Raw genomic sequence first — 11,674 nt, forward strand, 5'->3', positions numbered from 1 at the left:
TGTGGTGTGTTGACGCTGCTAATCTGACGTGCTCACGCCGAGGTTCACAAGCGCGCGCGTGGCTTGCTGGCAAATGCGGTCGTTGGGCGAACGCACGAGAAACTGCAGCGCGTCAACGCCGCCAAGGCGCACGATGAGCTCCTTGTTCTCAGCTATTCATCGCGATACATGAGAGATGCATCGTCCACACGAGTTAGTCGCACCATTGACGGACAGGTTGCGCAGCGCACGCGCGACCTGCGACTGCAGCTCCATCGAGTCCGACTTGGCCCCGCGAATGATCGGTTCCAAGCCACCTTCACGTGCAATTTCCACTTCGTTCGCATCTACATACACCACATTCACAACTTTTGTTGGAAGATGTCGAGTCGCATACCGTTGACAGCCAAGTTGGCGAGCGCGGCAATGGCCTCGACGGCGACGCCGACTTGCTTGGAGCACGCCAACTTGATGAGTGGCTTGATCCCGCCCGCCTTGGCAATCTTTTCCTTGTTGTCGACTATCATCGGTATCAGCACCGGCGAGACGCATCGCCGCTGTACCGTTGACGCCAAGGTTCGCCAGGGCTTTCGCCGCCTGGCGCTGCACGTGTTCGTTGTCCGACGCCAAGAGATCGATGAGCATGTCAATGCCGCCTTCGTTCGCCATCTTGGTTTGGTTGTCCGCTAATACACTGCATGAGAATGGCCAGCATCGTACCAAGCTGTACAGTTGACGGAGAGGTTTGCGAGCGCATGAGCGGCGAGGCGCTGCACCTCCGTGTCCTTGGACTGCGTCAAGGGCAAGAGCAGCTGGAGGCCATCGAGCTCGACAATTTGCACTTGGCGATCCGCTACAGGCGCCATGAGCCTCCATCGTCGCAGCACGTGCACGCACGCTTGACCGCTTCGTTCGCGAGCTTCTCGGCGACTTCTCTCTGCAAGCTGGCGTCGGCGCTCTTGGCGTACGCGATGAGCCGCTGGAGGTTGACCTTCAAGGCCTCCGTGAAGCCCTCGTCCGAGTCTTCGTACGTGAACTCTTCCTTGCTGCCCTTCGATCCTGAGGCCCCCATCGCCCGCAACCGTCGCTCCCGAAAATGACGAAGAACGTATCTAACGGTATCCGTATCCGGACGCGCAACACAGTCTCACTGCACGCAATTTATCACGTTATCGTGCGGGTGTTGGTACACGCGTCCGGTAAAAAATTGCGTTTTTATAGAGTATCGCACGCTCTGGTCAAGATCGAAATCGCCTACATGGCTTGACAACTTGTTTGACTGGAAACCATTGTCATGCGCAAAGTCGGCCAATCCGAGCTTATTTCATACACGTTAAAGACTCTCCTGGACGTGGTCGCGGAAGATATGCGCGAGCTTGTACGCAGTCGGACGATCGTTGGGCTCGGACGCTACGCACTGCGTCGCCACGTCGCGGAGCCAGCTCGGCATTTTGGCCGAGAACGTCGGCTTCAACGAGCCCGCAATCACCATGCCCATGATCGCCGTGTCCACGAGCGGCTTGCCGTTCTTCTCGTTGATAACACCGGCGTACGGGATTTGGTGCGAGTCAAACTCGGACAAGAGCATGCCAAACGAAAAGATGTCGGCCGCCACCGTGTAGTGGTTGAACTGGAGGATCTCGGGCGCCATCCAGCGGTACGTGCCGACGCCAACGGTCATGGTTTCGTGCGTGTCTTCCTTGGAGACGCCAAAGTCGGTGAGTTTGGTGCCTTTGGCCGAGTCGAGAAGCACGTTGCGCGACTTGAGGTCGCGGTGGATGATCTGCATCGAGTGCAAGTACACAAGTGCGTACACGATGCTGTGAATGCACGAGATCTTGGCGCTCCACGAAAACTCGTTCGGCTTGTGGTTGGCGAGGTAGTCGCGGAGGTCGCCCATGTTCATGTACTCGAGCACACACCGGATCGAGGACGGAGTCGTCCACGTCGCGCCAATCAAGGATACAATGTGCGGCGAGTCAAACCTATAGCGAGGGTAGTGTTGGCATTCCGTTGAACGAGCAAAGGTATACGCACTGGGCGAGGAGCTTGATCTCGTCTACAAGGCCCTGCACGTCGACCGCGGACGACCGTGTGTGCAGCAGCATCTTGACAGCGACTGTCTTGTGCTTGTACTCGGCGCGCCAGACTTCGCCAAACGCCCCGGTTGCAATCTTGTCCTTGATGACGACCTCGGTCGCATCCAGCCGGTGCGTGGCCAGCTCCTGGAGGTTGAACGTCTGATCCTGCGACCCCGTCGCCGTGCGCGGTGTGGCCGACGCGTGCGAGTAAGGCGCCTCGACTGTCGTGGTAACGTTCTCATGCGCTTGCTTGCGCCGGCGGCAGTAGCAGTAGGCGCCAAGCGCGAGGAGAACCAGGACGACGACACCGACGACGACACCGACGATCGTGCCCGTGTTGCTGGAGCTCCCGTTCGACGTTGCGTCATTGATCGTGGCGGCGGTCGGTGCCGGTGTCGCGTCTAGAGTTGCAGATCTTAGCGACAAGCGATGCGAGAGAACATACCCGAGTAGACGCAGATCGTATTGTTGGTCCAGATCGTCTGGAGCGCGCCGTTGGCCTTGGCGCAGAGCGCAGCGTCACTTGCAATGGGGAGGACCGAGCAGCTCTTGTTGAGCCCGTTGAGCGCTTTAAAGGTACTTGGCGACACGATAAAGTTGGTGATGGCGACCGTGCCTTGGCTACTGCCACAGTCACTACACAAGAGAACCTGAGCGAGAGTCCAGACATACAATGTATGTACAAAGTCTTGAGTTTGGGCGAGAACGTCACGTTGACGATGCTCGTAACTGGGTTGCCATTGGTCGCAAACGACTCCAAGTGCGACAGATCGGCGTTGGCGAGCGATTTCATCAAGTTCGACTGCAGATCCCTACGACCCACGGCAAGAGCATGATTTAGATGCTAAATCAGGCACGTAGGAATGGACGTACAGGCTCAGAATCGTCGCAGGCAAGTTGGTGGGCAGCGTCGTCAAGTTGTTGACCATCAAGTTCCTACAAACGCATTCGCTTCGTGGTTGGCTATACGAGGCTTATCCACGTACAGCGACTGAAGCGCCAAGGGCCATGTCATCGACGACGGGATCTCTGTCAGCTCATTGTACGAGAGCTCGCTACCGAGGGGTTGTGACGCAACGCTTTACGACAGGAGCCTACAGTGTGACGAGACCGGCCGGCCACAGCAGCTTGGACGTATCTCGAAGCACCTTGGGCGAGAAGCGGACGCGCCTAGGAAGGATTCGTGATGTTCGTCAGGGCGCAGGACGAGGCGACGTACAGCGACGGGTTGCGGTAGTTGGTGAGGGCGCCGATCTGCGTGATGCTGCCAAAGGACGCCCGCGTGTCCGGCTCCTCGAGCGTGGCTTGGCACGTGGCGTTGAGGACGCAGATCATTCCTTGGCTGCAGTAGCCGCCCGTGCCAATGGTAAGGATCGCGAGGTCCGGCGGGTTCCCCATGGCAGCGCAGGACCCGACACCCATGGCGTGTGCTGCACAGAAGAATTGGTAATGCAGGTTGGATGCGGCAAGAATACCGGATACGGTTGTTGCGTATCCGTAACTTGTGGTAATATCGCTCTGGACAGCTTTGCACAGGTTTGTGACAAGCTGCACCATGGCTCTCTTCCTACGTCCCGTCCACGACGCAGATCTGGGCCACGAGACGCTCGGGCCGGCCGTCAAGGTTGCCTGCGCTGCTCCAGACAAGAGAGGTGCACCGATCCAAGTCGACTGATGTTGAATTAGACCTCCAGTAACGCCACTGGTAGTGTGCTTGAATCGCACATGTAGGTGTCTAGGTGAGCATGTCGCCCAGAAGATACCAAGCGGAGGGCGCAATGCTGTTCGCTGAGCGTTCACCTGCTCAGTAGGGCGCCAACAGCATCACAGATATGAGCTATCGCAACCCCAACTCTGAATCAGGCCACCTCGATACCGACTTGATACAACACTACTAAGTACGCTCCGTACCTACCGAAAAGCGTACTTGAATGGGAGGACTTAAGCCGACACCAACCCAGACGGCCAACATTCCGGACGCAGGCAACATGGCAGGTAAGCTGGTCGCAAGCCATCATCTTCGTCGCGCTCATGGCTGCATGCAGACCTTCCTCGCTCCACATCAAGCAGCATCAAGGTAGATGCGATGGATGCGACCATGGCGCTCATCGCGCGTAGGGTGGCGACGAGGCCGCCTCGGGCTGCACCATCTGCGGCTTCGACAACAACGCGGACAACATTTTGCTGTGCGACGGCCCCAACTGCGCTGCCGAGTACCACACGTACTGCCTCGATCCTCCGCTCGAGGATGTGCCCGAAGACAACTTCTACTGCCCTGCATGCTGCAACGGGCCCGCGTATGAGTTTCGCGCTCGTCCAGACGATCGTACGCTACATGTACCTCGCAACGCTAACCAGTATGCTATAGAGGAGACAGTAAGCGCAGCGTCCGACCGGTTCGAGCTCCGTCCGTGCAAAGGCTTTGTCGGCGTCTTGCGGCGCTGGCTCAAGCGCGAGAACGGCAAGTGCTCCAAGGTCTTTTACAAGCCTTTCGTCGCCGACATCCCGACCGTCCATCTCCGCGTCAGCAGCAACAAGGATGCGAACGCATACGAGACGGAAGCTGCGGCCGCCAAGGCGTACGACCAGTTTGCTTTCAACCTCGCGCTCACCGAGGACCGCGACGTCGGTGTTGTCAGCTTCAACTTTCCGGCCAAGCTCGAAGACTATCGCCGTGCCGGCAAGCCGCTGCGCACGGACGTCGAGGACGCCGCACGCCGGGCCTCCCGCCGCACCAAGACCGACGTGCGCGGGCAGAAGCGTGCGACCGAGCCCGAACCTCCCTCGGCCAAGAAGCGCAAGCTCGAGGGCGAGATCCCGACCGACTACATTGGCGTCCACGTGTTTCCTGACCACTCGATCGCGCAGCTCAGGATCATTGAGAAGCTCGTGCATCTCGGCGAGTTCGAGTCGCCCGAAGAAGCCGCCGAAGCCTATGACCGGGCGGCCGTCAAGCACTACTGCCGGGGCACGCCGCTCAACTTTCCCAACCGTCTCCCCGAGTACTTGGCCGAGACGACGACGACCGCACCATCGTACGTGATTCCCGACAACCGCTACAACAAGAACGTCGGAAAGCTCCGCGATTGGACCAAGAAGTTGGACCAGACGCGCAAGCTTATGGAGGCCACACGCCGCGTGCAGTGGCCGTCATTGGACGCCGACGGGATCGAAGCCGGCCCCGAGATTCTCGAAGCCTTTAGCTCCACCGACAAAAAGGTACTTACTACCTAGTCATGCATTGAGCAGACAACACGCCGCGTCTAGTTGCGCGAGGCGTGCGCGGCCGTGGATGCATCCGTCGATAGCATCGTCCAAGAGTCCAAGTACTACCAAGAAAAGTCGCCGACGGGGCTCTTCCTCAACCCGCCGCCCGCCGGCTGCTTTATCGAGCTCCTGGCGCCGACCGAGTACATACTGTACTGCAAAGCCATCAACGACTTTTCGACCAAAACCGACTTTGACGGTGCGCTAGGAGTATGTGCCGATTTGATCGACGTGTTTGTATGATCCTAGATAGCAAGTCGCTCAACAAGGCCCTCACGACCCTCCTGGCAACCCGCACAAGCTTTATCCGCAAGAAGGCGGCCGAAGACATGTTGATTCAAGAGCTCGAGGACTTTATGGCGACGGCCATTCGAGTCTTCGAGCCGTCGGGGCGGCCCGTCGACGACTCGGGGTATTTCCCCAACTGCAAGTACGTCAAGACGACGCCGCTCAAGCTCGAAGACGGCACGATGCTCGTGGACGAATGCTGCATCGCGATCGAGCAACCGGCGGGCGACGTCTACGAGCTCTACCCGCTGCAGACGCTGACGCGCAAGGAGCTATCCGACGGCACGCCGTTGCTGTGGTCGCTTGACGACGTCGCGGCCCACAGCATCAACGAGTTGGACGCGTTCACGTACAAGGTCGACCTCTCGGCTACGTCGCAAGAGGACATTGTCTCGCTCCTGACGACGGCGTTCGACCACGAGCATTCGCTCCGCAAAGACGTCAAGAGCCTCTTGGAAAGCAAAAAAAAGAGCGTCGAGAAGATGCGTGCGACCGAGACCAAGCACGACGCCTTCTTGGAGCAGTGGCCGGCCATCGACGCTGCGCACAACGCCGAAGTCGACGCGCAGCGCGTCATTCGCGAGAGCGCCGAGCACGACCTTGTGTTTCTCCAGACGATCGACCATTTTGTGTCGCCCAACGTGGCGGCGGTGCTCGAAACGTGCATGCAGCACCTCGCGTCGTACGTGGCCACGCTCACGCGCCGCCTCAAGACGTTCCAAACCGAGTTTGCGTACTACGTCTCGGCCCTCACCGAGCTCCTCGCGGACGGCCTTGACGATGACTTTGTGTCGGAGAGCTACGTACGCTTTTTCACGCGCGAGTTGCATGGGCTCTGGAAGGAGAAGCATGCAGCGACCGAGATCCTCTACCTCGTCGCGCGCTCGATGACCAAAGCCATCGAGACGCAGGGCGCCGTCGGCGACGTCCAAAGCCTCCAGGACACGGTGCGGTCGCTCGTCCAGAAGTGGGAAGCTTTCGAGTGGCCCGCAACACTTCTCGAAGCAGCCAACACCAAAACGTACCTCCAGGACGCCACATCGGCGCCGACCATCATGATCAAGGCCGAGCCCACCAACACGATCAACGAGCTTCAGGACTTGCTCGTGTCGACGCTCGAGTCGGCGGTGGCGGCCCCCGCTGCCTCAACTGAGAAGACGCGGACGACGTCGACGCTCGTGCTGTACCATCCGGTGTGTGTCAAGCACGAGACGCCCAAGGAGCATCCCGAGTGCCCGGCCCGGCTCACGGTAACCTCGCTTTCACCTCGTTTGAAGCGCACACAGGCGGATTCGTGTAGCGCGTCGTGGCCACGTTGTCGGACTTGAGCGAGCAACACCCGCGGACGCTCCATGTGCACCGACTGGACGCAAATGCCGACGCACTCTCGCCGTCCGAGGCCATGTTGCTGCTTGTGCACTCGCCGCAGTACCTCTCGCAGCTCAAGGCGCGTGCGACGGAAGCCTCCAGCGACGCACTGGTCTTTGAGACGGACCCTGGCGACGACAATGACGGGGCGACGCAGCCTCTACCAGACGCGATCCGGCCATTTGCCAACGCGGGGGGCGCGTTCCGTGTCGCCGCGCTGCAGAGCAGCAACGTCATGGACACGTACGTCAGCGCCAACTCGTGGGACGTGGCGCGCATTGCCGCCGGTACGGTGTGCATGGCAGTCGACAAGGTGCTCCAAGGCGACTACAAGAACGCTGTCTGCTTGGTGCGACCGCCCGGTACGCTGTTTGCTATCATTTCTTGGTCGCAAAATGTCGATGACTAATATATATGGATAGGTCATCACGTCGGTCGGCATGGCCGGACACCAACGGCGTCGTCGTCGGGCTTTTGTCTCCTCAACAATGTGGTGATTGGCGCGCTGCATGCTCGTATGCACCCGTCCGTGACGCGCGTCGCGGTGCTCGACTGGGACATTCACCACGGCAACGGCACGGAGGAGCTCCTTCGCGGCGACCCGCGCTCGTTCTTTTCATCGATCCACTTGTTTGTCGAACACTTTTTTCCTGGTACGGGCCCGACGGGGTCGGACGCCAACATTGTGAACGTGGGGTTGACCGACACGGGGCTGGGCTCGGGTTCCGAGTACGACTAAGATCTATTGCGCAAGAGGATCTGAGATGCTTATCTGTAGGGCCTTCCGTGCGGCCCTGCGGGATACGGTGCTGCCTGCGATGGAAGCCTTCCAGCCCGATATAATCTTCATCTCGGCCGGCTTTGACGGCCATAAAGACGACATTATTGGCGGGCAAGCGGCCGTGGGGAAAAACTCGACGGCACCGGCCGGCTACGTGGAAGCGGTACTGACATGACGCTCATGGATCGTTGGAAATGGAAGGGATGGACGTAGGACTATGCGTGGGCGACCAAAGAAGTGCTGGCACTCGCGGACCGGTGCTGCCACGGCCGCGTCATCTCGGTGCTCGAAGGCGGCTACGACGTCCGAGAGGAAACCAACTCGCTGGCCAAGTCGGTGGCTGCGCACATTGACGCGTTTTGCGACGTCGGTGACGACGAAGAAGAAGAAAAAGACGATGGCGAGGCCATTGTCAAGACCGAAGTTGCGCCGACGTCGACGTCGAGTCGCTTGGCCGCGCTCTTGGCGCGCGAGATTGACGAGGATACGATCTTTATCGATGACGACGACGACGAGGTGGCGCGCAAAACAATCGCGATCGCCATCAAGCGCGAAGCCCTCGCGGCGGCGGCACACGCGCCGATTCACGCGTCGCTCGCCTTGTCCAACAACGAAGAAGATATTCCGACAACAGACACGGACGGAGCGCAGACGGTGGATGACGACGAACCTCGGGCCCACGACGCTGGAGCCAACGAGAGTCCCACCGAGTTATCTGGGAACGACGAAGCCACTGCCGTTGAGATGAGCTCAGACAACGTCCAAGAGGCCCCGGTGACGGATGATTTATCCACAGTCGAGGCTGCCGCTTTGGACGAGGCGGCTCCAGTTGCCGACGAGACGCCAGTCGCTGAAGCTACCGCAGCAGTCGAAGCAACATTGGTTGTCGCTGCTGCACCAGTGACGGACGAAACGTTGGTTGCCGACGCTGCATCGGTGGTCGAAGCTGCATCGGTGGTCGAAGCTGCATCGGTGGTCGAAGTGGCTCCAGTAGCCGAAGCTGCGCCCGTGGTCGAAGCTGCGCCGGTGTTGGACGGCGCTCCAGTTGCCAACACTGTCGCGGTCGCTCACGCCGTCCCGGCACCTAACACTACAGCGACGAATGAAGCTACCTTGGTGGTCGAAAGCGCTTCAGCCGTGGTCGCTGCAACGGTCGTTGTTCCCGAAGCGCCGTCGGTGTTTGCTTCGATTGCCCAAGCTGCCCCGACACTTGCCCACGCCCCGATCGAGACCATGGAGATGGTCGAGAATGCGCCAATGGACGACGCTATGGAGGTGGTCGACGAGCCAATGGGCGACGCGTACGAGAGCGACACTGCGATGGACGTGCAAGTGCCGACGCCCGAGGCGATGGAGATTGTTGCCAACGACACGGGTGACGAAGACGTCGTCATGGACGGGACGCCCGACGCCGCCGACGAGAACGAAGACATGGACGCTGGCTCTGAAGCGTCCATGTAGCCGTCTCGAGTTGGTTTATCCATCTCGACAAATATATATTTTCAACGATCACTGTCATTCGCTCGATGAGGGGTAGGGGATACGTCGTTGGTCGATTCAGCCGCTGCGACACCACGCTATTAGAACAGAGCACGACAACACTAACGAGTAACTATGTACAAAATGTGTATGTACACAAATTATACTCATGATATAGCGAAATCTTGACAAACGGGCCACCCCCACTCTGACCAAGGCTTCGTTGAACCCGGTTGTGTGCGTTTAGCCAAACAACCCAGCCACGGTCTCGCACCGCCACAACGCTGTCCTGTGCCTCTGTCCTATCCTGTTGAATCCAACAAGCGCTAGCATGCCACGCTTTCCATCATGACTCGAGTCGTCCAGGCCACCTCTTCGCCAGCGCCACGACGCACGTGGTGGTCTTTTGAGTTGCGTGCGATTAGTCAGCGGCGTGCGACAGGTCGAGAACCTCTACAATTTGATGCTTCTCGGATCCAAATCTACTCTCGAAAGCCGAATTCTCTTCTTCGCCGCATGAACCTCTTCCAGAACGTCCGCGAGTACCTCACGCCGGTGCTGTCCGAGTCGGGCTTTGTGACCGACGGCGTGCTCACGCCCGAGGAGTTTGTCGCGGCTGGCGACCAGCTGTGCTACAAGTGCCCCACGTGGCGCTGGGAAGGCGGCGACGTCAGTGCCCGCAAGGCGTACCTGCCGCCGCACAAGCAGTTTTTGCGCACGACGGGCGTGCCTTGCCGGCGCCGCGTCACGTCGCTCGAGCAAGATTACGCCGGCGAGACGGCGCTGGCCGACGACGAAGACAGCGAGTGGCTCGCAACGCACAACAACAATACGACTGCGCTCCACGACGACGACCAAGTCGAGCGGCTGCAGCACATCTCGCTCGACGCCGAGGCGCCGGCGACGGGCAGCGTCAACATTCTCAGCGCGCTCGTCGACGAGCACTTTCATATCACGTCATCGAATGACGCGGTGCCGGATCTGAGCTCGTTTGAAGACGCCGACAATATCGTTGAGGATGACGAGGCGGCGCTGACGTATATTGCAGCGACTGAGCCCGAGCCGCTTGAGACCGATGCGGATGGCAACCTCGTGTACACGCGCACGTACGACCTCTCGATCACGTACGACAAGTACTACCGGACGCCGCGCGTGTGGCTGTTTGGGTACGAGGAGAGCGGCGCGCCGCTCAAGCCCGACGACATGCTCCAGGACATCATGCAGGTGCGCGCCATGGTTTCTTTATAAGTTGAGCTCAATGCGCGCGTGCTAGGACTATGCCAACAAGACGGTGACGCTTGACCCGCACCCGCACATGCCAGGTATCCCCCATGCGGCCATCCATCCGTGCCAGCACGGCGCCGTCATGAAGCGTATTGTGGCCAACCTCATGGGCGGCGGCAAGGAGATTCGCAGCGACCAGTACATGTTTATCTTTCTCAAGTTTCTCCAGTCGGTCATCCCCACAATCGACTACGACTACACGATGGAAGTCGAAGCCAAGTCGTAGATCCCTTGGCTTTTGGTTGCCAGCCTCTTCGACCTTACACTGGAATATATACCGAAACGATCGTCTATACAGCGGTTTGAAAAGCTTACGCGGCCTGCACAGCGAGGTCGTCCAGTGCTTCTTGCACCCAGGCGCCGACAATGTTGGTCTTGGTCGCAAGGTAGTGGGCGTAGTGCGTGTGGAGGCACTTGACGGACGCGCGGTTGCGAATGCCCGCAATGCCTACGTGCTTGAGCGCACGTTGCCAGCCCTTGGCCTCGACGATGGCCATGTCGCGGGGCGTCAGGAGCCCGTAGCGCAGGTCGGCGTAGCTCTGGTGCGCCATTGCCATGGCCTATACCACATCATAAGATGCCAGGTGATGGTACACAATCATACCTCGAGGTACTCGGGGTTGGACGTTAACCGCTCGGTGAAGATATCGACGAACCCCATGCCTTCGAGCACCGACACCTTTTCCTTGAGCTCGGTTGACGCGAGCCAGAAGGTCGTCGGGAACGGCTCAATGTATGCGCGCTCGTGCTTCTTGTACGCGTCCATGCAGTTGCGCAGCGGGTAGAGTTTGAGGACCGCGGGCTCGTGGCCGTGCTCGTCGCTCTCGTGGAACGCGGCGACCGTGATGAGGTTCGTGGGCACGTAGCCGAGGTTACGCTCGATGGCGCCGAGCGTCGCCGTGTCGGTCACCTTGGACGGCACGCCGTCGAACGTGGTTGTGTCCATCGGCGTCTCCTGCGCCGGCGGCTGCGCGACGTCGCCCAGGCTCAGAAACACGCCATGCTCGTCCATGTTGCAAAATCAACCAAGGAGTGGACATCGGCAACATTTTTCAGCCAATGGCATCGCTGCGCTTGTTGAGCGGTAGCCAATCAAATCGTGCGATAGAGATGTTTTGATACACGCCTCAGTGTCACTGCCATGAAC

At 59.4% G+C, this 11,674-nt stretch overlaps 5 protein-coding genes across 5 annotated transcripts; 2 read left to right on the forward strand and 3 right to left on the reverse strand.

Moving 5' to 3' along the window:
• Positions 1 to 18: 18 nt before the first annotated feature.
• Positions 19 to 1,051, reverse strand: SDRG_09092 (hypothetical protein; the record flags this gene model as incomplete). The annotated part of the gene is made up of 6 exons (XM_008615005.1): positions 19 to 152; positions 204 to 326; positions 377 to 499; positions 543 to 665; positions 710 to 832; positions 877 to 1,051. 6 exons carry the CDS (start codon positions 1,049 to 1,051, stop codon positions 19 to 21), a joined length of 801 nt encoding a protein of 266 aa, XP_008613227.1.
• A 207-nt stretch (positions 1,052 to 1,258) lies between these two features.
• On the reverse strand, positions 1,259 to 3,501 carry SDRG_09093 (TKL protein kinase). The gene is made up of 8 exons (XM_008615006.1): positions 3,280 to 3,501; positions 3,159 to 3,230; positions 3,047 to 3,115; positions 2,934 to 2,996; positions 2,744 to 2,872; positions 2,506 to 2,696; positions 2,017 to 2,461; positions 1,259 to 1,964 (listed from the first exon to the last, which is right to left on the reverse strand). The coding sequence occupies exons 1-8, from the start codon at positions 3,480 to 3,482 to the stop codon at positions 1,313 to 1,315; spliced, it is 1,824 nt and encodes a 607-aa protein (XP_008613228.1). The 5' UTR covers positions 3,483 to 3,501; the 3' UTR covers positions 1,259 to 1,312.
• A 490-nt stretch (positions 3,502 to 3,991) lies between these two features.
• On the forward strand, positions 3,992 to 9,302 carry SDRG_09094 (hypothetical protein; the record flags this gene model as incomplete). Its single annotated transcript, XM_008615007.1, has 10 exons — positions 3,992 to 4,055; positions 4,106 to 4,137; positions 4,179 to 4,386; positions 4,429 to 5,279; positions 5,328 to 5,526; positions 5,577 to 6,865; positions 6,916 to 7,345; positions 7,406 to 7,712; positions 7,762 to 7,927; positions 7,978 to 9,302. 10 exons carry the CDS (start codon positions 3,992 to 3,994, stop codon positions 9,223 to 9,225), a joined length of 4,794 nt encoding a protein of 1,597 aa, XP_008613229.1. The 3' UTR covers positions 9,226 to 9,302.
• A 423-nt stretch (positions 9,303 to 9,725) lies between these two features.
• Positions 9,726 to 10,836, forward strand: SDRG_09095 (hypothetical protein). The gene is made up of 2 exons (XM_008615008.1): positions 9,726 to 10,467; positions 10,517 to 10,836. Exons 1-2 carry the CDS (start codon positions 9,760 to 9,762, stop codon positions 10,751 to 10,753), a joined length of 945 nt encoding a protein of 314 aa, XP_008613230.1. The 5' UTR covers positions 9,726 to 9,759; the 3' UTR covers positions 10,754 to 10,836.
• Positions 10,837 to 10,838: 2 nt separating this feature from the next.
• On the reverse strand, positions 10,839 to 11,539 carry SDRG_09096 (hypothetical protein; the record flags this gene model as incomplete). Its single annotated transcript, XM_008615009.1, has 2 exons — positions 10,839 to 11,087; positions 11,132 to 11,539. The coding sequence occupies 2 exons, from the start codon at positions 11,537 to 11,539 to the stop codon at positions 10,839 to 10,841; spliced, it is 657 nt and encodes a 218-aa protein (XP_008613231.1).
• Positions 11,540 to 11,674: the final 135 nt, after the last annotated feature.

Source organism: Saprolegnia diclina (genome assembly GCF_000281045.1).
Source record: "Saprolegnia diclina VS20 unplaced genomic scaffold supercont1.29, whole genome shotgun sequence".
Taxonomy (NCBI): domain Eukaryota; phylum Oomycota; class Saprolegniomycetes; order Saprolegniales; family Saprolegniaceae; genus Saprolegnia; species Saprolegnia diclina.

What these genes read in the sequence shown, in the direction of transcription:
- SDRG_09095 (XM_008615008.1), top strand. Translation starts at nt 9,760, where the DNA reads ATGAACCTCTTCCAGAACGTCCGCGAGTACCTCACGCCGGTGCTGTCC. An exon ending in TGCTCCAGGACATCATGCAG is followed by an intron (nt 10,468 to 10,516) that starts GTGCGCGCCATG and finishes CGCGCGTGCTAG; the next exon opens with GACTATGCCAACAAGACGGT.
- SDRG_09093 (XM_008615006.1), bottom strand. Translation starts at nt 3,482, where the DNA reads ATGGGTGTCGGGTCCTGCGCTGCCATGGGGAACCCGCCGGACCTCGCG. An exon ending in CCGGCCGGTCTCGTCACACT is followed by an intron (nt 3,116 to 3,158) that starts GTAGGCTCCTGT and finishes ACCCCTCGGTAG; the next exon opens with CGAGCTCTCGTACAATGAGC. An exon ending in TCGCCCAAACTCAAGACTTT is followed by an intron (nt 2,697 to 2,743) that starts GTACATACATTG and finishes TCTCTTGTGTAG; the next exon opens with TGACTGTGGCAGTAGCCAAG.